The 24,562-nt window shown below is 38.7% G+C and overlaps 3 protein-coding genes across 12 annotated transcripts; 2 read left to right on the forward strand and 1 right to left on the reverse strand.

The window, feature by feature from the left end:
* The first annotated feature begins 221 nt into the window (after positions 1-221).
* Positions 222-6,391, forward strand: LOC122528535 (chaoptin). The gene is made up of 6 exons (XM_043653769.1): positions 222-411; positions 1,234-1,847; positions 1,950-2,123; positions 2,229-2,347; positions 2,454-2,600; positions 2,678-6,391. The coding sequence occupies exons 1-6, from the start codon at positions 380-382 to the stop codon at positions 5,795-5,797; spliced, it is 4,206 nt and encodes a 1,401-aa protein (XP_043509704.1). The 5' UTR covers positions 222-379; the 3' UTR covers positions 5,798-6,391.
* A 2,378-nt stretch (positions 6,392-8,769) lies between these two features.
* On the forward strand, positions 8,770-14,242 carry LOC122528481 (probable serine/threonine-protein kinase nek3). 5 transcript variants are annotated; one of them, XM_043653647.1, is made up of 12 exons: positions 8,770-9,009; positions 9,079-9,475; positions 9,551-9,693; positions 9,902-10,027; positions 10,205-10,356; positions 10,471-10,587; positions 10,678-10,738; positions 10,853-11,145; positions 11,265-11,396; positions 11,516-11,734; positions 11,841-12,999; positions 13,183-14,242. In XM_043653647.1, the coding sequence occupies exons 3-12, from the start codon at positions 9,572-9,574 to the stop codon at positions 13,190-13,192; spliced, it is 2,391 nt and encodes a 796-aa protein (XP_043509582.1). In that variant the 5' UTR covers positions 8,770-9,009; positions 9,079-9,475; positions 9,551-9,571; the 3' UTR covers positions 13,193-14,242. The 5 variants fall into 5 exon arrangements, with proteins under 5 accessions (XP_043509582.1, XP_043509579.1, XP_043509578.1 ...); XM_043653644.1 differs by having other exon boundaries at positions 8,770-9,013; positions 9,088-9,475; positions 11,841-14,242; XM_043653643.1 differs by having other exon boundaries at positions 11,841-14,242.
* LOC122528480 (bone morphogenetic protein 1) lies at positions 13,309-24,522 on the reverse strand. Of its 6 annotated transcripts, XR_006306584.1 has the most exons (16): positions 22,728-22,807; positions 22,359-22,635; positions 21,788-21,965; positions 21,638-21,664; positions 21,335-21,546; positions 20,996-21,203; positions 20,691-20,899; positions 19,817-20,048; positions 19,528-19,713; positions 19,163-19,408; positions 18,879-19,099; positions 18,588-18,770; positions 18,352-18,481; positions 18,046-18,230; positions 16,814-16,953; positions 15,716-15,850 (listed from the first exon to the last, which is right to left on the reverse strand). XR_006306584.1 is itself a non-coding variant. In XM_043653638.1 (15 exons), the coding sequence occupies exons 2-15, from the start codon at positions 22,507-22,509 to the stop codon at positions 15,486-15,488; spliced, it is 2,733 nt and encodes a 910-aa protein (XP_043509573.1). In that variant the 5' UTR covers positions 22,510-22,635; positions 23,971-24,522; the 3' UTR covers positions 13,309-15,485. The 6 variants fall into 6 exon arrangements, 5 of the variants coding, with proteins under 5 accessions (XP_043509573.1, XP_043509574.1, XP_043509572.1 ...); XM_043653638.1 differs by lacking the exons at positions 16,814-16,953; positions 22,728-22,807 and adding an exon at positions 23,971-24,522 and having other exon boundaries at positions 13,309-15,850; XM_043653639.1 differs by lacking the exons at positions 16,814-16,953; positions 22,728-22,807 and adding an exon at positions 23,718-23,810 and having other exon boundaries at positions 13,309-15,850.
* Positions 24,523-24,562: the final 40 nt, after the last annotated feature.

Consider the following 24,562-nt stretch of genomic DNA (forward strand, 5'->3'; position numbering starts at 1 on the left):
AATTAATCCTCGAAGCGGCCGAACCTTCCGCTTACTTATATTCATCTCCTCTCCGGGATGGAGGGAATACGAAGCAAGTGAAGTCAAGTCGGCTCGGATCGGATTAGATCGGATCGGATCGGATCGTGAGAAAACTCGAACCACGAGAAAACCCGTTGCCGGAATAGAAGAGGAATTTTTGCGTTCTCTGGATAAACAAACGGGGAGAATCGTAGAACTTGAAGTGTGCAAAGAAGAAACCCGGCCAACTGAGCGGCCGTGGTTAAATGGCAAAGCGATGAAGCGGAATTGTTAGTGATTTCGACTGACCGTTTCAATTGCACCGATCGACGTACAGTTGGGTCCACTAGTGATGTCCTGTTGAAGTAAACGGCGATAGATGCGGTGCGAAACAGCGAATATGAGTAGAACGTGAGTTATTGTTCCTTTTATACGATACTCTTTTTTTCGACGATTTTATAATCTTGTCGAGACGTATGTGTATTTATCCGAGTGGTAAATTTGCAGAGACAAGATTGGGAGAGGAATGTTTCTGATATAAAAAGCGACATAAAAAGTTGAGTAGGTTTTTCGAGTGGAAACGAACGAACGGTCGATTTAGTCAGCACGAAGAGTTATGTTACGCATTGATCTATTCGGATATTGTGGCTGTAGACGAAGAATCTGACGCATAAAATTCTTTTGAGGTCGCGTGCGCCTTCTCCGGTCGTTTCATCTTTAAACCTGTTCCCTGCGCGTAATCGCGCGCGATGCGGTCGACGTGGTAATTTCGATTCGTGCTACGTGCCGGTATTTCGTTGTACCAAACTTGGATCTGCTAAATTTTGTTCTGATAAATCTAAATTTAAATTTAAATTGAATTTTAGAGACGGAGATTGATTTTCATAGATTTTTTTAGTGTAAAATTGAAATCGGATTTCACATGCGTTCGCAGCTCTGTAAAATCGAACGATTCGGGTTTGACCGAGAGCAGAGAACAAAGTCACCGTTATACACGTATACGTAGGTATAGAGGCATAGACATACCGTGTTCCAGCGAAGTTGCTCTCGCTTCTGCTACTACCATCTCGCCTTTTACATTATTCTCTTTCTCTTCCTTTCTCTCTCCCTCCCTCCGCTCTCGCATTTCGTTACACTCTTCTTTCTCTTTCGCTGCGAATTAATTAGAGAAACTAGGATAAGCTAATAAAGAAAAGAATAAGAATAATTACCGGCACGACCTATCGTTTTCAGGTGGTATTTGCCAATAATTATTTGTTCGTTCTGGAACGTGGCTCTGACACGGGAAGCGGAATGGATACCGTGTGTCGAATTGAAACGGGACTTGCACGTCCCGTGCAAATGCTCCATCTCAAGGGAATACACTCGATCGATCGAAATGAACTGCGATCGAGTAGTGTTCACGCGGAATACAGTGGAGAATCTGAAGGGGGAACCGATCGTTTCCATCAGTCAGAGAAACAGCGGATATAACGCCCTGCCGGAGGATTTGCTCAATCCTGACTTGAATCTAAGGAAGTTGGACCTGTCAGACAATTCGATCCACAAACTGATGGGTCGGCTGCTTCGTGTGCAGGCTCAATTGGAGGAACTGAGACTTGCCGACAATCTTTTGGGAGACAATCTAAACCCGATATTCTCGAGCAACGAGTTTCACGGGATGAAACAGCTGAAACTGCTCGACTTGAGCAGAAACGGGCTTCGAAGTTTAGAGGAAGGGATTTTCAAGGGATGCGAGAGCCTCGAACAGCTTTACTTGGACGGCAACAATTTGACAACGGTGCCGACGATGTCTTTGAAAGGGCTCGGTTCGATCAGAGTGCTTTCGCTGTCCGGCAATAACATCGGTACGCAAAGAAAGAGCGAGCGTAAGAAAGAGAGTAACTCGGCCATTTATTCGACAAATAACGCCGATAACGACGACGATTTTGTTTAGTTCTACTTTCCAGGATCCCTCCCGCGAGCTGCCTTCTCGATGTTGGGTGACTCGCTGCTACGATTAGATCTCAGCGAGAATGAATTGTCTCACATGGAAGACGACGCGCTGTCGGGACTTGAACGATTACTTTTGCTGAACGTGTCTCGCAACGATCTCAACCGCTTTAACAGCGACGTTTTCAAAGGTACGGAAGTTGCGTGGTTTATTGCGCGAACCAGTTAACGAAAAATTGCCTGTAAATTTGTATTACATTCGTAAGAATGGTAATATACAATTGCGACGTTTTCAGGGGCTTACAATTTATTACAGTTGGATCTGTCGACAAATTTCCTGCGGGAATTTCCGAGCGATGCACTGAGACATTTAACGGACTTGAAGTTTCTCAATATGTCGAACAATTTGATTGACGTAAGTATTATTTCGTTTGTTTCTTTCCTTCGGTAGAGAAGAAGAGAGAAAAGGAATAAAAAGAGAAAGAGATAGACGATGCTGAAGTGATTTTTTTCTTCTTTAGGAAATCGATTATGGGCATTTATCATCCTTGAGAGAACTCCAAGTGCTAGATCTTAGCCGAAACAACATTGGTCAGCTAGGTTTCGGTACGTTTTCGAAGTTATCCGAATTGATCAGACTCGACTTAAGCCTGAACGCATTGCGCACGGTACGTACGAAGAACAAGAATAGGAGTGACGAGACGCTGAGATAGAAAGAGAAGTACTAAACTCAAATCTGTTACAGATTGACGAATCGTCGTTCAGTGGTTTGACCAAATTGAAATGGCTCTCGTTGCAAGACAACAACATCTTGCTAGTACCAGCCGTGGCTCTGACTAGATTACCGTCTTTGGCTCATCTTCATATGGAATTTAACCGAGTCGCTGCTCTGCCAATCGAATTGATCGAAGCGACAGCCTCGAATCTCGTAACGTTGTCGCTCACTCGAAATCTAGTCCGAGAGATACCCGCTGGTCTGTTCCAAGATTTTCAACGGCTGGTCAGCATCGAGTTGTCCGGGAACATGCTGTCGAAGATCACGCGCGACACGTTCGTTGGACTGGAAGAAACGCTGCTCGAGCTGGACGTATCCTCGAACAGGTTAACCTCGATCGGCGAGTTTTCTCTAAGACGACTGATCTCGTTGAATCTGTCGGGAAATCGGCTGACCAGAATTTCCCCGGAAACGTTTGGCCATCTGAAGAGGCTCCGGTATCTAAATTTGAGCTCCAATCCGCTTTACGGTGGCTTCCCTCCGGTATTCCCCTCTTCCGTGCTCGATCTCGACATTTCACGCACCGATCTAAACATCTTGCCGTCGATTTTATTTCGAAATCTCGAGTCGCTTGAGAGAGTATCGATCGCCGGCAATCGGTTGGAGAGAATCGAGTCAGGCACGTTCAACCGGTTAGTCAATCTCTCGCGGATCGACTTGGCCGGAAATCGCATCGAACATATCGAGAACGAAGCTTTCGTAGGATTGACCGGTCTGTACGAGTTGAATCTACGAGATAACAGGTTGACCTCGTTCACCGGCGAGTACTTCGACACCGGGACAGGTCTGGAGAGCCTCGATTTGTCTTCGAATCTGATAGATCGATTATCACCGACAGCCTTCGCGATTCATCCAAGATTACGGGAGCTACGGCTCTCTGACAATCGGTTCGTCCATTTCCCTACCGACTACTTGAAGCCTTTACAATTTCTCGAGTGGTTGAGCTTGTCAGGGAACGGGTTAAAGTCTGTCGACGAGTTCGCCTTCTCTCAGATCGCGCGACTTCGGACACTAGATCTTGCCGCGAATCGAATCGAATCGGTCAACGAGCTAGCTTTCCACAATTCTACGCAGCTGCAGCTAATCGATCTCTCGGGGAACAATATCGAGACGTTGAGCGAGAGAACGATGGAGGGTCTGCTTCGTTTGGAACATTTGAATCTTCGGGACAATCGCTTGGCTTCCCTCCCGGAAACGATTTTCGATCCGAGCAGAATCCGTTCCGTCGAGAGCATTGATTTATCCGGGAATCGGCTGACCGAGATTCCGATTAGGTCGTTGCAGCGACAGATCGGCTTCCTTTCCAAGTTGAACTTAGCTCGAAACAGAATGGTCGAGTTGTTTAGTCAAGAAGTCGCAAGCAACGTGAAAGAACTCGATCTGTCGGACAATCCATTGAGCGAGGCCGCGGTCAAAGGGATATTAGGAGAGGCTAAAATTCTCCGATCGTTGAACTTAGCCAACACTGGGATCGAGCGTCTGACGGTACGGCTCGAAACGCCATTTCTCAAGCGACTCGATCTTTCTAGAAATAAGGTGGTCGACCTTCGAAAGGCCACTCTAGAACGCGCTACCATGCTCGAAACGTTGAATCTCTCGGGAAACAAACTCTCCGATTTATCCAGCCTGAACCAAGCGTTCCAAACGTTGCCGGCTCTCCGATGGTTAGACGTATCCGGGAACTATATGAAAACCATAAATGAAACCGATTTTGATGGTCTGATCAGTTTGCGTTCTCTAAGGATGGCGAATTTGCCGAATTGCACGAGAATCGAGCGAACCGCTTTCAAGTCGCTCGGTAAGCTTCGCTCTCTGGCTGCCTACGATTATCCCAAGCTGGGCTATTTCGATGTTCAGGGTGTTCTCAAAGCAATGAGCAACTTGGAAATGCTCGATATCGAGATCAAAGATTCCTCGGTGAGCAACGAACAATTATCGATACGCACGCATCCCCGACTCAAGGAAGTGATCTTACGAGGAGACAGGCTCAGAAGCATTTTGTCTAGCTCGTTGGTTGGCGTTCGAGGACATAAACTAGTATTCGGCCTGAAGAACACTTCTGTCGACTCGATACCGGCAGCTCTCTTCTTCCCGGTGCCCCGTTCTACCCAGTTAGAATTGGATATCTCTGGCAGCAAATTCGCTACCCTGTCCAGCCAATTTCTCTCGGCGCTCGACGAACGAACCAGTTTCATCAAAATCAAAGGCCTTCGCTACAATCCGATCAATTGCAATTGCGACGCGAGGCAACTCTGGAAATGGCTTAGAACTACGAGCGACGACGATCCTTCGAACCTCGTTCTCTGTTCTGCTCCGAGCAACCTCGCCGGATCGATTTTAATCAACCTCGCGGAACATCGATTGTCATGTGACATTACTCCCGGTGGCTCTGTCGACGAGCTCGACGACGACACCACCGCCCCCAGCCACGCCTCGTCCTCTTTGTTATCCTCTTCGTCGTTCTCCTCTGATTTTCCTTCCTCTCATTCTTATTCCAGCCCTACCGTCAGGTCAACATTTTCGGAACCCGAAATTATTTGGACCGTGGCACCACCGGTTCTAAACGCCAATCGAAATAAACATTACAACGGTGATCACGCGACTTCCTCGCCTACTGGATCCTCAACAAGCACGGACGACACGCTGATCATTGGTATCGTTGGCGGCGTAGTAGCGTTCATAGCTCTGATCGTGATCGTGATCTGCGTATGCCGATTCAGGTGGTCTTCCGATCGGATCGATCAGGCGCGTTTAGCCGTGGCGACCGCGACTAGCAGCATACCAGACGCATCGATGGTCAGACCAGCTAGCGCCTATTCAGGCAAAATCAATCACGAGCTTTATCTCGGATCGTACAACGAGTCCACGTTGGATCGTGGAAACGCTACGATGGCTTCTTCCATTCCAGCCATACCTCACCAAATAATGCCCTTGGTTCAACCACCGATGCATCTCATGCATACTCTTTTAACTCCTCAAACTCAATCGCCGTCGCAGTCCCAGCTACAAACGCAACAATTCTACGGATATTGCGACGGCTCTCTGCCAGTTTACATTGCGTGCTCCACTGATACCAAGTGCGACAGATAACCATATATTTCTCACCACATCTGTCAATTGCATACACACGTATACCTCATAGTTTATTCATTCATGTTCGACTCAGCTAACGCACTGTCGTCGTGTATATGTTCATTCGGTGGACTTGACTCCTGCACGAATTCGCAGATAAATGCATATATGTATACATTCGGTATATGTACATGTGTATAGTCCTGTACACAGGTTTATATACATTTTATCAGTATGCATATACTCACATTGATGTTCTCTCTCTTTCTTTCTCTCTTTCCTTTTTTAGCTACGAATTTATATATTTTATGTGAATTATACAAGTTATATATTTTAATACATTGTTTTTCACTATTTTCATATGTAAATGCTTCGTATGTATTTACCGTGTCTCCCTTCTACGCGATTTCCTTGAGAACGGATCCAAAAGAGTTAAAACGGCATGATTTGTAGCAAAAATGATTTCCTCTGCAAGAAAGTCCCTGCATAGGATTAAAAGTAATAAGTAGGATTACGTTTCAGGCGAAAGTATAAATATAATGAAAGTCAGACTGGTTAATTTTCGTTCAGGGAATTAGTAATATGAGCATAGCAGATGATCAAACTTATATTCAGAAAACATATTTTCTAAGAAATAGTTAGGAGATGACCAATTAATAACCGATTAATTTTTGGACTATAATTATTTTCTACATAAATTAACTGTTAATATATATCAACAGAATTATAAACGAAATATTATTACAGAAATAAATATTATTATTTATTATATAGTGTATAGTTTTAGCCTGCAAAAAGTATTGAAATATAGTATTTATCATTACCATAAATTAGAGGGGGTTGTAAAACGATAAAAACCTACAAAATATTAAATTATTGATTACAGTGATAGAGAAACTGTTTTTCGAAATAACGAATAAAAGATCAGATTGATTTCGATGGATACTACATCAAATCTTCTGCTTATACTACTTGCTTATGACTGACCAGACGTTGCCACATGCTACTTGCTTATGTTTGACAACATATTGACCTATACTACTTGTTTCTAACCGTATATTGATTTTACTACTTGTAAATAGTAAAGGTAAGACATCTTCAAGTAGTCCTTGAGATGATTTCAAAGAGTAGGATTTTCTTGCCGATCCTCTCCAATCCTTCTAAATTTCATGCGATCTGTCACTGGCGCATTTTGGAATTACAACTCGATTGACTGAAACTTCGTACAGAATAAAGATATTGTTCCAAATGGCTGAGATGTTTGAAGAAAATTATAAAGAATATGAAAATACCTCAAATTCTTAATTTCGGGAGTTCAATCTTTCGGAAGATAATTTTACGATATCCAGCGTATAAAAGACAATGAATGATAGAAAATGGTACGGATATTACATAAAGACAACATTATTATAGTGTTCTCAGCCGACTACTGTTCGAAAACTTGGACAATATTTAATGAAGCGTCGCGCAGGTGAAATGGTGGAACTAATTTATGTTGCTGTCTTTGTGCACGATATTGCTTTCCTTGTCTACCGCGCGAATATATCTATCCTTGTCACACGTTATTGACCTCCTTGTCTACTACGGCTATATCTCTGTTCTTGTCGCACACAGATGCTCTCCTTGTTTATCGCGCGTATATGTCTGTCCTTGTCGCACGCTACTGCTCTCCTTGTCTAATGACGCTAGACAAGGAAAGCAACAGTGTGCGACAAGGATACCCTTCGATCTATTTTTAAAAAATTCAACTTTTTATAGACACGTTTTTCTAGGACAAAACACACATAGAAAAAAAGCAGGGAGCCTCATTTTAAGGAGGCATATAAAAAACTTCGCAAATTATTCCTCGTAATTAGGTTTTTTTCATAATTAGTGCGAACTGTGACAAAATGGACATGGTGGCGCCATCTAGCGGCGACTCAAGGGTACTAATTATTTATAAAAATAGTTATTTCTGCATTTTGCGGGTCAAATGGGGTATGAAAAGAAAGCTAAGGGGCTGATTAGGGTAATACAATCGACAAAGTTCACCATTCATGTCGCTAAATTAGGTTTTTTCGCTTATGAAAATTTCTCTGTTTTACGGGGTAAGAAACACTAGCGCCGAACGGTGGCGCCATCTATGGAGAACTAAGTGGTACTAAAAACAGAAATTTCTACTTTTAGTACCACAGAGTTATTACTAGATGGCGCCACCGTACGGCGCTAGTGTTTCTTACCCCGTAAAACAGAGAAATTTTCATAAGCGAAAAAACCTAATTTTGCGACATGAATGGTGAACTTTGTCGATTGTATTACCCTAATCAGCCCCTTAGCTTTCTTTTCATACCCCATTTGACCCGAAAAATGCAGAAATAAGTATTTTTATAAATAATTAGTACCCTTGAGTCGCCGCTAGATGGCGCCACCATGTCCATTTTGTCACAGTTCGCACTAATTATGAAAAAAACCTAATTACGAGGAATAATTTGCGAGGTTTTTTATATGCCTCCTTAAAATTAGGCTCCCTGATTTCTTTCTATGTGTGTTTTGTCCTAGAAAAACGTGTCTATAAAAAGTTGAATTTTTTTAAAATAGATCGAAGGGTGTCCTTGTCGCACACTATTGCTTTCCTTGTCCAGCGTCATTAGACAAGAAGAGCAGTAACGTGCGACAAGGACAGACATATAGGCGCGATAGACAATGAGAGCAACAGCGTGCGACAAGGACAGACATATACCTGCGGCAAAACAAGGAGAGCAATAACGCGCGACAAGGATGGACCTATTCGCGCGGAGGACAAGGAAGACTATAAAGTGCGACAAGGATAGCATTTAAATTAGTTCCACCGTTTCACCGCTACGCGACGCTAGCATTTCGGCGCCTATAGCGGCTAGCACATGCATCTGCTTTACAAGTCTATAGTCAATGTTTCTACTTATCGATTATCGACCCACGAATCGAGAAATCGCAAATTACGATATATGAAAATGTATGAGTATGTATTCGTACGTATCTATGCGAACGCACACCCCATGCATTGGTAACGTAACCTTATTTTGTGATCGTGATATGTCAAAAGACGTTTACGTGACATATCGATATATACACGTATGTGTTTACTTACATATAAACAGTTTCTTATAACGAAGAAGCTTCGACTTTTTGATTTCGTGCCTATGAAAATTTCAATTTTATGCAACACTTTCGGCCAAATGACGTAAACCTGGTATTCAATGCTTATTTCGGATGTATGTTTGCCACGAGTTCTGCTGCTTTACTCGAATAATTCTTCTAAATGATTTTTTTTTTCTTTTCAGTCACGACAGGATACATCAATCGCATATAAACGATTGTTTATGAGTAACATATGAGTATACAAAATGATCTTTCGTATTTTTAATCAATCGATCATCGTACAATCATTCCAAATATTTAAATGTTATGCATACATAACGAATGTCTAAAAAAAGTGCATACTACGTAACGTAGCCATACAAAATGTAATGCAAAAGTGACTGGGATCCTACGAGAAAGAGTAAGAGAGTGGGAGGGAAGAAGGAAAGAAAAGATAAAACATCGGAAGGAACAGAAAAGCAAGAAAAGAAGCGTGATACTGAAAAAGATTATAACATTCTATCAACTTCTTTAAAATACAAAATTGTAAAGTATCAATGATGGATCAAATCAACTTATCCGCGATGAATTGACTGGAAGGTAATTGTTACTATTTTAAAGATATCCATTCCACTTCTGTATTTCCTTATATTTTAAAAAAACTGGACCTTGTAGGAACCAAGAATATAACATAACATGATACAACCTTTTCTTGAGGAAGGTGCCTGGTGTTACTGGGTTGTTTCTATCGGGGCATTGTTATGCTTCCTTGGTCTCATCGTTGCTTGTATTTGCAGCTGTCGTCGTAACGAAAACAAGTAACTGATTGTACATTTATGATTATGAATATATTGTAATCTATTTTGTGAAAAGTAACATTGCGTATATTTTTAATAATGATAATAGAATTATATTTCATTAAAATATGAAATTATATTTTATAGAATTATTTTACGTTATATAACTAAGAATGCAATTTTTCGTAATATTTACAAGAATACATTCAGTTGCAATCCGTTTAAATAGGAATGAATTTCTTGGCCTTGCCGGAATGGTAACTCTAAATGATTCTGACAACGATGGCTTTAATGGGATTCCAATGTCGGATACCCTTCGTGTGACGACGCAAGATATTGTTGACAACGGAAAAAGGTTCCTATCCTAATGTTAATTTAGTCCTGTATACATTTTGTTAAATATAAATTTTCAAATATCTTTTGAAATGTCATGTATTTTTCAAAATAATCGCTATTATTAATATCATGTGAATTAATATTATATTTTATGAAATTAAGAAATTTACATTATATACTGTACTGTGTACTATAGGTCGACTAGTGCCAATAGAAGTCTTCCAGATATTCCAAAAGATAAAGAGAAAAGACATGAACATACAAATACATCTGTATCTCAAGATATCTATGAAATCACTGAAACGATCGGTGATCAATCGGAACTGTACGCAACAGTAAGAGACACAGGTATTTCAAATAAAATAGAATAACACGTATTAAATTTATTGAACGTTAATTCTACCGAGAGTATACTAGAAATATACCATTTCTATTCTAACGATATCTTATTTAATGCAACAGGGAAAGAACAGATATCTGAACTGGATGTGTCAGAGGTTCTACATCAGAATCCATCGACTCAAGAAACTTCGGATGGTCAATATTTAAGATTTGCATCGTCTCCTAATTCAGACAATGGTACAAGGACAAAAACAATTATAAAATCATTACGTTTCTTTTTTACTCTTGATGTTTCACACGTGTTAACTATTGTGATGCTTGTTTCAGTTGAACATCCATATGCCCAAGTTCAAAATGTTCAAAAAACCGAAATTAACAAATCGAACCGGTAATGATTGCAAAAGTCAAAACTATAATTGTACTACAGTTTTTTTTTCTACAATTATGCAATACGTATGTTCGCTTCCATCTTGATACTGAAAGCTAATATCAATTGTTACAGAAATAATATCAAACAAGCCATTGATGTCGATAAACCATCGACGTCTACGTGTCAAAGCAACGGGAACCCAGTTGCGCCACCAAGGACCCGCCGATCCTCGTCGCATAATTCACTTTTGTCTGCGGAAAGTGGCCCGTGTGACATTCAAGCGGCCAATGCCATATCCGGTGGAGTGCAAGCTAACCAAGATTTGCCTTACATGACACCACCGTTGTTAATGTTACTGCCTCAACCACCACAACAACAGTCAAATAGTCCACAGCAACATTTTAGCGGAGATTCTCAAGATTCTAGTAAATATTTACTTTTTTGTCGCATAAGGATATAATTTCCAGTAATGTTTTTTAGACTTATTTTCAGTGTAGCAGAGCTATATATAAATATATTCTCCTTTCTTTTTCATTTCATGTAGAAGGATATACAAGCATCAGCGTAAGAGAGCCCCTGGCTAACATAATTGCACAAACAAAGACAATTGGTCGACAGAGCCAATCCATTCGACCTCTTACGGATCCCCATTACGCGACAGTATCGGATGACTCTGGTATATACGTACATGTATATATACATGGATTTTTAATATCAACGACAATTAACTTTTAGTTTTTCCTTCCTTATTCTTCTTTTTTTATTGTTTATAAGCGTCGTTGTTTTATTTGACAGACGAAATGTATGCTGCAATCGATGAACAAGATAAAGTATATACTAGTGGTAGTGAAACATACGCACAAATACAACCGACGATGACAGAAGTTCAGGGAGTACAAAACGAGCAAACATTATTCTCTCGCGTTCCCTCTCGTTCCGATGAAACTTATTCCGCTCCGCAACCACCAAGCGTCGATAGCTTACGACACGTTGCACATGCCCATTCGAGACAAGGTAAGCCATCGATAATCATTGTTGATAATCCTCCTTTTTGTTATATTTTATTTTTCATATTCATGCGCGCACATTTCTTTTTTTTTTACAAATCGTAATATTACAGCTTCGTCGTCCAGTGCCAACAGTTCTATCATAAATCCAGGATCACCAAAGCCCGAGAAACGTCAAGCTAATTCACCGTTACCGCCTCCGCCGGAAGGAACGTCAGAAGTATACGCGTCAATTGAAAAAAAACCGAAGAACGACGACCGACTGAAACCGGCTTTATCCAGTGGAAAATCTTTGGAGGATATGTACGCAAAAGTAATGAAGAAGAAGAAAGACGTGGAGGAGCAGCAAAACGATATGCATCTAAATTCTCAGGGAAGCCTGCATTCCGATACATTTGTCGTTGGTGCTGTACGCAAGTCAAGTCTTATCGAAAATAATAAAATTGCATCATCTAGTCACGACTCTATGGAAATGCAGAGGAAAGAGTCCGATTCTGATGTCAATAATTTTCACTTGGAAGCCGACGTTCTGATGAAATCATCTTCTCCTTCATCGTCTAGAACTGGCAACGGTTTCGACTCGTCGAGTTTCGCGCTCGACCATGGATACGAAGGTATAAATAACGATTTACTTAAAAAACATTCAACGGGTTGCGACTCGAACTACGAAGTATTATGCCCGCAACAACATCTCACTATGGATACTGCAGCGGATCATCAGCAAACTAGCAGTTCTATCTCAATTTCTCTACGGAATAACGTCAACTTACTTCCCATCACTTCTTCTTCTTCTGTCTCTACCTCTTCTCCTTCAACATTTTCGTCAACATCTTCATCTTCTGCTTCTTCTTCTTATTCCGTACCATTTAAACATCGGCAAATTAGCAACGCCAGCAGTGAAGATCCAGGGTACGAGAAAGTGAGATTAAGAAACAGATCCGAAATAGACACAGACTCGGAACCAAATTATGAAAGTATGCCGCATGACGCGGGAGAACCGAATTACGCGTCAGTTTGCAGACCTGGTGATAGCGATACGGATCCCAATTACGAGTCTGTTAATCACGGAGATCCCAATTACGAGAGTGTGAAATATATGAGTGTTACGCGTGCCGAAGAACCGCCGTACGAACAAGTGAATGCATATAAACCGGAACAAGATCCAAACGGATACGAAAAAGTGAAAAAACATATATTGTTCAATGCTGATTATGAACAGATACATCAAAATCATTCTACTAGGCCAATTAATGGAGATACCGACGACGAACAGTATGTGCAAGTTTAGTTGAATATTCTTCTTCGTTTCTCTTTCGCTGTATTCTTTTATTCTTCTCGTTCCTTTCTTATATGTTTCCTATTTTCTTTTTCTTCTATCCTCTTCGTTCACGTTCATAGAACGTGTTATTCCTTTAACAACTGTGCAGTTAATTTTTTAATCGGTGAATTTTGCAGCAAACGTTAGATGCTTGGAAATGGAGTTGTACCTTTTACTTTTTGTTTGACTGGATCTAAACGTATGAGCCGAAACGAAAATCAAGAAAGAAACAAAATGAGAGGAAAAGAGCATTGTCTCATCGGTTTTTAACGTACAGAAACAAACATTTATTTGTACGGTTATTTCTTGTCTGTTCCCTTGTTGTCCCCTTTCCCTCGGATAACATCAAATAGCGTGCATCGTACTCACAAAGTGTGTTACTTTTGAACACGATATTCTGTTTACGATACACATCTCACAAAACTCGCAAATTAGAAACTTTGATAACAATGTGATTACATATGTGTTGTACACATGTAGAGTTTCGAGTATAACAAAATCTTGCATGCGGCGCTAACTTATGGGAACTGAATATATGTCGCACTTGAATGCATTCATTTTAAATGTAACGATTTGTAGTCTTTTGTATGTATTTTTAACATCGTATGTTTTTCGATAAAATAAAAGAATGTGAAAAAAAGAAACGAGAGGGTTGTTGTACCGTTCAGTGAAATCCTATCAAAAGAGGAAATCAAATCAAAATCGGAGCTACAAATATAGTGTACATCACATACAGATCAATTACATCGTTTATTATTTCGCGTACTTTCTCTTATTCCGTGTGACTTGTTTCTATTAGAGATGCAATATTATTTCACACCTATCAAATTTGTTACGCTCTTCTGTTACTACGAACATGTTTTACATACCACCATTCTCTGCGTACTTAGCATAAACTTTTTCTTTTTTTTTTTATGTTTCTATTTCTTTTCTTTTTTTCTTTCGCTATCGTCATATTATTTTCGATTTGACACAAATTGAAATCTCTGCTCTGTTACAAGAACATCAATCAAGTTGAACGGAGATCAAAAAGCAAAAAATTCAACGCGTAAAATTTTGCTGTCAGTGCAATCTGCTGCTCGATCATTTCGTTCGGTATTTCATTAAACACGATTATTCGTTATTACATTCGATTTTCATTTGTATAAAATCGTATAATATAACTATTATAATAAATGGCAGCATTTATAAATTTCATACGTGACGTATTTCTTAACAGTTCTGCTTCGTGCGATACATACCACATATAGAATCATCCATATGCATGAATCGAATTATTCTTTCTGAATTGCTTTACGTAATATGGGAAGCATAAAATGTTTAAAACACAAATAGAAATCGTGATAGGTCTGAACCGTTGAACAATAGTCTTTTCCCGATTTTACAAATGGAAGAATGGAACATTTTATTGTAATGGAAGAATGGAACATTTTATCGGTATAAAACCACGCGGACCCAACTACATATTTGCAAATTCCAAGATTGACCATTTCAAGCTACAGATCTCATCGCTGAATAGTCGTTTACGCTTAAAGGATATAACATTTACAAATAAATTGCGTGCTAATTGTAAAAGGATCGCGTTTTCGCATGTACAAAATATTTATGCGTGTGTTGTGTACAACTAGTACATGCTACATAAATGTATCAAACAAGAGAAGGAATGCGTATGGTAATATATTCTACATAGTCTGACATTTCAACCAAACAGAGATGTAACGTGGCTTTACACGCGTTATTCTCTTACTTTGTCAAGTATTCAGCTAAATTCATGCAAACAAATATAAGAAAAGAAATGTCAATGACCACACGATGACGTCGTAACAATAACGATAAATCTAGTTAACTCGAGGTAAAAATATATTGTTCTTTTGAAGAGGATCAGAAGCTCCAAAGATATTGTTAGCAATAAGCAGACTAGCCTTAATGTTCTCTTTCATTTTTTTAACTTTTTCATCTTCAGAAACACAATGATTTATTTTCCAATCACATTATTGCCAATGCACAAAGCTACAGCTCGACTTTGTCAATTTTTTTGATCTATTCCAATTTCCAATTTCCAATGTTTTTTTTTTTATACAATCTTATATACGTATTATAATCTATAATTGTACATATTAAAAACACGCTCAGGTATTTATACGTTTACAAGAAAATAAATCGCGCATCGCATGAATGACGTACATTTTTCTCTCGATCTAAAAAAAATGCGTGCACGATTTTTGTTACTCTCGATTGGAATAAGTGAAAGCTTGTTTAAAGTTTCCTTTTTGCACATCAGTTATCATTATAATAATAATGGAGTAGTTAGCCGATTCTCAGGAGGTAAGTTACAAATGAGGTAGAAATGAGGTAAAAATGCGACGTTGGACTATGGATACAACTATAACGCAAATGGAATAAGATAGCAAACAGGGTTCAAATTAGATGGCACGATGTGTCACACACTGTTGAGACTGCTAGCTTCCTCGACATCGCTCTCGCTCACTGGGCTAGTCGATGATTCTAAGTGATATCTTGAATCATTAGTCAAATCTTGATAATGTTGCTGCTGCTGTTGTTGCTGTTGATATTGATGCTGGTGCTGATGATTATGGAAGTGGTGATGGTGTTGAAGAAGATTTTCATTATGATAACATCGATGCCTTTCGTCAATACGATGACGCAGATCGTTAAGATGCACAGTTTGAACTCGTCTCTTTAGCTTTCGATGGCACAAAAGACAAACGATCAATGCTATCAATACAGCACCGATGGCATAACCCGCGGGGATAGCGTAATTACTCGTCTCTATAACTATATCACCTGAAATATAATAATTTCTTGTCAGATGATCGTTCGATTTGAAAATTCTCCAAATTGTCTAATATTCATTGTTTTCTTTTTTTTTCTAATCGTAAGTCCTTGTTCATAGAACGCAAAGCATCCATTTACGACTGATTTGATTCAACTAGGTTCTTTTGTTTTTTACACTCGTCGCATTTTTTAAATGAAACCTACGAAAAAGATGGCAGCGAAGAAAGTAAAACATGTTAAAAGGATAGTCGAAGATAATGTGCGCATGATTTTGAATAACTTGGTTGGTGGAAAAAAAGTTGGAAGAAATGATTTCATAAGAAAGTAAAGAAAAAGAAAAGGACGGTAACGGGAAAAAAGGGGAAGGAACGGAGACGAAGGAGAAGAGGAAAGAAAAAAAAAAGAAACAGAATGAAACGAAAGAGTGTGATCAGAAGTATCTGCGAAAAGACAGAGAAAACGCGACACGCGTGTATGTGTGTGAGAAAGAGAGAGAAAATTCAACATGCTATCTTATATAAACAAATTTGCATTCACTGTAATCATGCGTTTTTCTGTAAACTTTGTGTAAATTGTGAAAGAAAAATCTTTCAAAACAACACAAGAGATAAATTTCAAGATTGCTTTGAAGTTTACGTACTTAAGAGAACAGCGATATTCTTGGTATATCTAATTCTTTACACGTTACAACAGCCAAATGTGAGAATTTTTTTGTTTAACAATAAGTGAAGTAACAAAGAAGAACAACGCGCGGTAGTGCAAATAACTTTACAAATGTTACATTTGAAAAAATGATACATGTCATGTGTACAAAATGAATATGAACGTGACAGGTGCGCTGGTCATTTGTTTTGCGCTTCTATTTGTATACACATAACACATTGATCGACATTAAAAAGATTATCGTATAGTTAATTTGTTGTTGTATAAGAATTAAGAGCGATACATGTGCAATATTGTGAGTGAACTCACGTGATAGGGGAGATCATAACATGCCGGATCGTCGGAAGCTTCATGAAGGGCTCAGATGGCCACGAACACAAAGCACAGAGAGAGAAGAAGCATGGCAGAGACTCCAGCCAGTGCTGGCGACAATGGGGCTGATGCTGCACCTGCGACACCACACACAGTCATTCACCCATTCAATCTCTCCATTCTCTCACCTGTACACACAGCTACGTACTACTTACCCAAAAATATTACGCAATTCAGTACATACTCGTTTTTCTCTTCAACTTCTATTTACCATTTGTTCTCTACTTAGTCTTTCTTTTTCAATATTACAACATTGTTCCCTACCCCATTGCTATACGTATATTACGAATATCTTGGAAAACGTGTATTGTACGCGTGTGCAAGGTGAACATTAACACGAACACTTTCTTTTATCGTATTGGAAAACAATCTAAAACTGAATGGTTTACGCGGATAATATCACGCGTCTGATATCTGATCGAGCAAAATAAATCGGAAAGTACATGCAGATCCGTGCAGAATTTATCAATTTTGATTATCCTGAAACCGTACTCTTTATATTTAGGCCAGATATATTATTGTACATTATCTCTATTCTTACATGATTAATTGAAGAATCAGAGAAACAACACTCGGTTGGTTGCCAAATGATATCCTATTGTATAATAGCAGGTTAGATTTTAATTAAAGGTATCACGTAATTTTACATGTGTATACATCCATAGTAGATGCATGCATACATACACACTCGCGTATATGCATGCATAACATATACGTGAGGAGGATTAATTAAAGGTACTGTACTCGGTAGAAAAAGAATACGCTTGGAGAATTTGTAGAATAATAGAATAATAAAGTATCTATTGAACGATTCAAAGAAATTACACAACTTTGATACTGGATTCGGAGATATGTGCGTGTGTTTCTGTCTCTGCTACGTATATATATTTATATATATATATATGTGTGTGCGTGTGTACATGACCCGCATCTGGACGCGTACACACAAAATCTACACCGTTTGATATATGTATATGTATATACATTTACACGTATAGCGTATGGCAAAAAATGTGCGCACTGTCATCCTCGCTGGATGAGAATGTAATACACGATAGTACTTTTACACAACTATATAGATAGTAGAAGCAAAATAAAAGGAGAGTAGAATTGAATCACACGTTTCTAAGAAGTTGACTTGGTGTTTTTCTAACGATTACGAAACTTACAATTATCTTCATCCGAAGTGTCGGTTGGGCCACAATTATAAATTTTATTACACCGAAGCAACTCTGCAATGCAGTATTTACTTTTGCCACATAAAAACTGATCTTGGCAGTCGGTATTTGTGCTTACTTCGGTCCACGTTGCTCTAAATCCTTGTTGCCCAACTGCTTTGTCAGCCGATATGAAGCTAAAAGAAAAAAAAAGGTACAATCAATGCTCCAGTTCTCTATCCTTTGCGAGCGTAAATGCGATCGCAAACGATCTACGAAATAGAACAAAACAAGGAGTTTTATACACAAATAACGAACCTAAGTCGCATGTTATTATCCTCAGAGAGGTAAGTCCATGTAACTTCTGGTGTTTTAACACCACATAATTCAATGGGCGTGGATGATGCGGAATACCACATGCGCAGCACCGCAGCTGGACAGCCACGAACTGAAGAAATTACACAATTACACGTTTTTTTTTTTTTATTGATACGCTTCGGTTCAGAATTAAATCCTTAAATTCAAAACAAAGTGATTGAGAAACATAGATATACCTGATTGATCACCTTCTACCGAAAATAGTTCAAAGTTTAATAATATTCGTTGATTCGGTTGAACTCTTATAAACCAATTGCACGTTTTACTAGCCAGATTTTTTGCCGGTCCATCGTATTTGTTTGGGAAATTCGGGCTAGTAATGATTCCGTAATTCACACTGCTTATATTCGATCCACAATCTGCAATATCATGAATATATATATGCTTCCTCATAAAGAATTAATTAGAGATTTATATAGATTTAATCAATTCTGTTCCAAAAGATGTAGATTGTTGGAATTACATGCCTCCAAAAATAGGTTTCGCCACCTCGAACGTATAACGAGCTTTGAAACCGCTGTAAACGAGCTCAGAATCTGAATGCAGTATCACTCTTAAACCAAGGGCACCGAGATTCGATTCCACCGGTCCCGGAGCTGTACTACCGCAATATCTACCTATTAGTTTTTCCGTATCATCTCGGTAAATGTTGTATATCTCCAACCAATCGTCTTGGCAAACATCCATTCTAAAAAGATTGCGCGTAATTGCGCATCAGAATCAATAACGAAACAATAATTAAGCAACTTACCCGTAATGTCCGACCGTCACATTTGTATTTTTCGTTCGAACTTTAAAATAGTCAAATATCAAAGTAACTTGTTCGTTTGGCGTTGCTAAGAATAAATATGTGCAATTTGTGTCACTTGGATAATTACTAGGATGTCGCGGAGAATTAAAATCTCCCTTTTTGCGAGAGGAACTGATGTACGTAAAGTTGCAGGTGCCGTCGGGTGCCGCAGTGCCCGGTATCTTATACTCTGTTTCGAAGCAATATCTGTAACAATGAAAATGTACCGCATATGCGTTGAATAATATTTTCCTTGCTGTTTTTTTTTTTTTTCTTATCGCGAGATTCTTGTCAATTTCTCAATTGAAAAAGTATTTGTTCATTACCGTGCCTTGAAGCCTTGTCCTTGAGATTCTCCGCTACTAAACACCATCACGAGTCTCGGTCCATCGCTAACTACATGGCTCGGATTGCTCTCCGTACCGCACATCTCATGATCAAATTTGTCATAAGAATCCGTCGCTTCTTGTCCTTTTAAATACAACTTCAAATATCCATCGGTACATGACGAACTAGTACAATGAACCGGCAAAAAAGACGACGAAGGGAAACAGATTGGTGGACAAAAATTCTTTTTTTACAGAATGATTTAACAGTAACAGCAATTATACTTACTCTCCCATAGTCTTATTTTTTGGTATTTTAAATGTTACAAATTCCAGTCGTACGCGTTCAAGATGCTGAGAATCTTGCATTCCATAGACGAAATACCGACATACGACCTTCGGTATATAGGGATATGGAAAGTTCGGGCTAACCACAAGCCCACTGGATTCCTTTTTACTCAAAATCTTCTGGTCGCATTCTGATCCTCGTATATGCTCACCCTTGTAAGCGGTTATGAAGTCTGAGTAGACAGAGACGAGCGTGTACACGCACACGTACACGTGTATGTATATATACGTACATACATACGTACAAACAGCATACATATATACATATATACAAACAACCAGACATATATATATACATATATACATCCAAAAATACAAAATAAGTCAGGAAACTTAATTGATGTCTATAAGTGGACGCACAGAGAACATGCGAAATCTACTTCGTTTTTGAATGAAATGATAATTTTTTAAAGCATTAAATAATGTGTTTTGACATTTCTTATAATAAAATTATTAACTTGTTTTTATTAGAAAACCATTAATTTGATAAATAATTTGACTTTAATTTTGTAAAATCTGTCGCATGAAAAATAAGGAAAGGTAAGAAGCAGAATTAACTTTCATATATCCTATATTTCATATATACACATTAAGCACTAATCAATTTTAATCAATGTATTTTTCCCCAGTCGCAATATTCAGACACTTTGTTTTATGTGACTCACTTTGTATATATGCGTGTATCATCTATATATACATATATGTATGAAGCCGAGATTGAGAAAAAAACAGAAGATAAAAAAGCACGAATGAAAGCTTTTTAATAAACTGATCAATAATAGCACGTAAGTACATATTACAGTGTTTCTACTTACCTAATTTAACGAAACTCTCGGAGAATTCAAAGATACCCTTGAATCCGCGATTTTGCGTGTTTGCTGTACGTTGAAGCGTAACGAACAGCACGTACAAACTAGATTCTGACGAGTACAATACCAAATTTCGTTGTTGACCACAATACGTTCCAATAACAGCCGATGTATTGTCTAAACCATCATATACTTTTACGTAATCTAAGGGACAACTGTAACATGCAAAAATGTCACAGGAAACAGTTAGAAAAGAAATTATGCTGTTCTCTTCGTAGCTAATGAACGCGTATACACAAAGAGTTACATACTGTTGACCTCCAAAAAACAAATCGAAATCTCGGAACTCAAGGCGCACTCGTTGGCCTTCCTTTCCGATAAATTGATAATTGCATGTAAGACCTTTCGGATATGTGCCCGGATACGTAGGAGATAGTATGCTACCGTTGCGTTTTTTATTTGATTCTACCGTGAAAGAGCATGGTGTGCTAGGAGCCGGTGTACCCACCTCGTATTCAGCTGTGAATAATATTATCTAAATGTTAGCGAGAGTTCACAAGAATCGATGCAGAAGCAGAAGCAGAATATCCTCTGCTTGTCTGTTTGCATACGTGTGTATAAAATTTAGAGTACAGGACAGACGTACGTACACGCATTAATAAATGTGAAAGTACCGCTGAACAGGTTAGGTAACGTAAAATTTTTATCAGTGTAGAAACTAAGCGCGATTCCCTGATAAAGAGACACACGCCTGCGAGGTGGTATCGGGCCACAAAACCGACCACCGAAAGGTGTATCCACCAGCTTGCTGGTATTCTCCGATCGTATTTCCGTGTACAAGTCCAGATATTCGTGAACACAACTGAAAACCAAGTTTTTCCTAGTTCATCTGCGAACAAAAATAATTTGGCCGCGAGCAAATTATATCGATACCGAGCGTGTGTAATACTTACGCAGGTAACTCTCCGACGGCAGATCCACTACAAAAATACGGGAAATTAATGAACAGGTAGAGCTGACATACATAAATCTGGCACAACAACTAACATTAATCAGGAATTAATACTTTTACCGTTTTTAAAACTTGAAAGAGAACTACTCACTCTGGTGGGATTCCTCGAAGGCCGAATGAAGTGAATATTAATTCAACTCGTTGTTGCGGCCCAGCCAAGAAAGTATACACGCATTGTTTAGAATCCCTGTCGGGATTAATTAATGTCGGAGCGTGAAAGGTTCCATTTAGTGGACCTTTTGGCGTGCTTATAAACTTTTGATCGCACTCTGTGAAAATCATACACTCATCTAAATACGTCTTACTTGTAAAACAGCTACGCTACGTGTCCCGTTTTGCAATTACTCTTCTCGTTGGTGAGATCAAAACTTGGGTATGTTGTTGACTCACTGTCAATTGCATAAAACAATATTTCCGATAACTGACAACGACAACAACAATACCGCGTGTGAGGATCTTGATTTATATATATTTATATTGCTTATGCCGTAAAGCGCATAAACAAACGCCATGTGTCGTCGGCCTAAATATATCTCTCAATTAATTATTACAAATTTAAATTGATATGGTAGTAACTGTCGCTGATTCGATTTTGTTATTGCCCAAGTCCAATTAATGTAAACGAAAATGAAACAAAAAGATAAACGAACATTCCCACTAACCTGTACTGCTGCGAGGACAAAGTAGCAAGAATAAGATAAAAGCAGCAGAAATCAAATTATTCCCAGAAGCATGCCAGAATACCGAAGCCATACTGCATCCTAGGAATACACATTTGCATTTTGCTGAATCATATCTCGTCTCGACTGACATACGTTTTATTCAGTATTACGGGAAAATTGTAGAGAAACCATTAACAGTGGTAACTGTGATTTTACCATATCGTTAGTTCTTATTCCTCACACAAGAAAAATATGAAACATCGATCCCGAAGATCATCTGCAATTATACGAGTTTTAAGCAAGTTAGATCGTTCTACTATGTTTGTTGGATTCTAACACTGAAATTTATAATTAATACAAAATATTTACTTGAATAGGATCTGATCAATATTAATATATCTACTGTATATGTGTCTCATCAAATATCTATAATAGCGAGTCGTTCTTCGTCTCACGAATACGACATTGAACCATTGAAAAATTATGAGAAACACGTGAAAAATTAAATGACCGTAGGTACGGATGACATTCGAGTATGCCAGTAAACACGAATTATACTTCCTTTGCCACTAGATCTCACCAAGTTGTTCTAAACGAACAGAACCTCTTTTAGCTGTTTACATTTTTTTACGCGCTAATGAATGCGCTTTTACGCTGAAGAAAATAAGAAGAATAAGACAGCAGACTGATGAGTTTTGTTACACCAAAGTGGATCGTGAAACTTCGTCGCCAGTTATTACCAACTCTCATAAAGAGCTCTTCGACATTCATTTCGCGGAACAAATTTCGACGCTGGTACGAAAGAAACGGATTCAAATACAACAACATAGATATACGAAGAGTCGAAGCGATTCCTTTAATGTCTCGAACACGTGTCGCATGTCGCGTTTATTTGCCACGCCCTTGAAGTATGACACTTTTAACCCTTTGTGTCATTCGCCGTGTCGTCCGCTTGTTACTTCTGCGATCAAGTATCACTTTCAATTCGTTACGTATTCCTACATTATGGTACCGTATATTCAATTGTGCGAATCGTAAAAATAAAAGAAAAAAAGACACTTTAACATTCGAACCACCCCACCTCGATCCCCGTCGTTGCTATCACCATCGCCATCCCTGTTTGTATTTCAATAAAGGTAGCAAAATGGTCAATAACAGCAGCGCCTCTAGCGATATCCGACAATTTTGCGCGCCACGCACTAACCTCTCGTCCATACGGGATGTATTTGAATGATTTCACTAAACGTTATTTTTACAGATACATGCACGCACTACGACAGAAAATAAAATTTTTTCCTCTATATAAACAATCGTACTCGACCCATTTTTCAGAAGAAAGAAACAAAGAAAGATACATACATTTGATAACGATCCGTGGTAAATATATATACATGTCTATGTGCATATAACGCGCATCATATGATCCGAATAACAATCTCGGCAGAATAACACGAACGACTTACAACACCTCAAAAGAATTTCATTTAAATCTGATTTCAAAAAACGCCAATTTTATCGAATAATTGCTCACGATATAAAATCAATCATTTCTCCTCCCACTTTGGAATATACTAGATGTATTAATACACAGATGTATGTCGTAGGTACGTACCTTAGAGAACGTTGTTTAAAATTGAAATCTTACGCTTGACGTTTCGAAACATTCAAATTTGTGATGGGAAAGCGTAACGATGTCGTTTACATCTTTCGTTGCAAAAGACTCTTCCTCTCTCTTTTTGTCTGTACCATTTGGAAATATAACGTGTATACAGGCTTTATTTTACCATACACCGTAATTAAATGTACCAAATTGCAAGGATCAGAGTAATAAGCAATCAAGGTGATTAAAACGATAACAAAAATTTCTTATCCGTCGATCCTGTATTGCACATCGTTGTAACTGATAAAAATCAAACGTAAAAAACTGACACGATATCGTACTGACACTTAAATCATACGAGAACAAAAAAGTTGGTATTCAGTGTGTACCTACATATTGTATGTACACGCTAATATTTATATATGTTCGAACATACGTACTAAGCGAGAAGTGAAGACTGACAAAACAAGGTAATGGATATATAACGCGTTAACTAACTCTGGACCAGTCAGTTTCTGCGGAGGTACTGGCTACCCTAACACGCCCTAATAATAAGATAGGGGTCGCTAGTCAATCTAACCCCAAAAGTGGGGAGAAACGACTG

This window comes from Frieseomelitta varia, unplaced genomic scaffold (assembly GCF_011392965.1).
Source record: "Frieseomelitta varia isolate USP_RPSP 00005682 unplaced genomic scaffold, Fvar_1.2 scaffold_251, whole genome shotgun sequence".
NCBI lineage: Eukaryota > Metazoa > Arthropoda > Insecta > Hymenoptera > Apidae > Frieseomelitta > Frieseomelitta varia.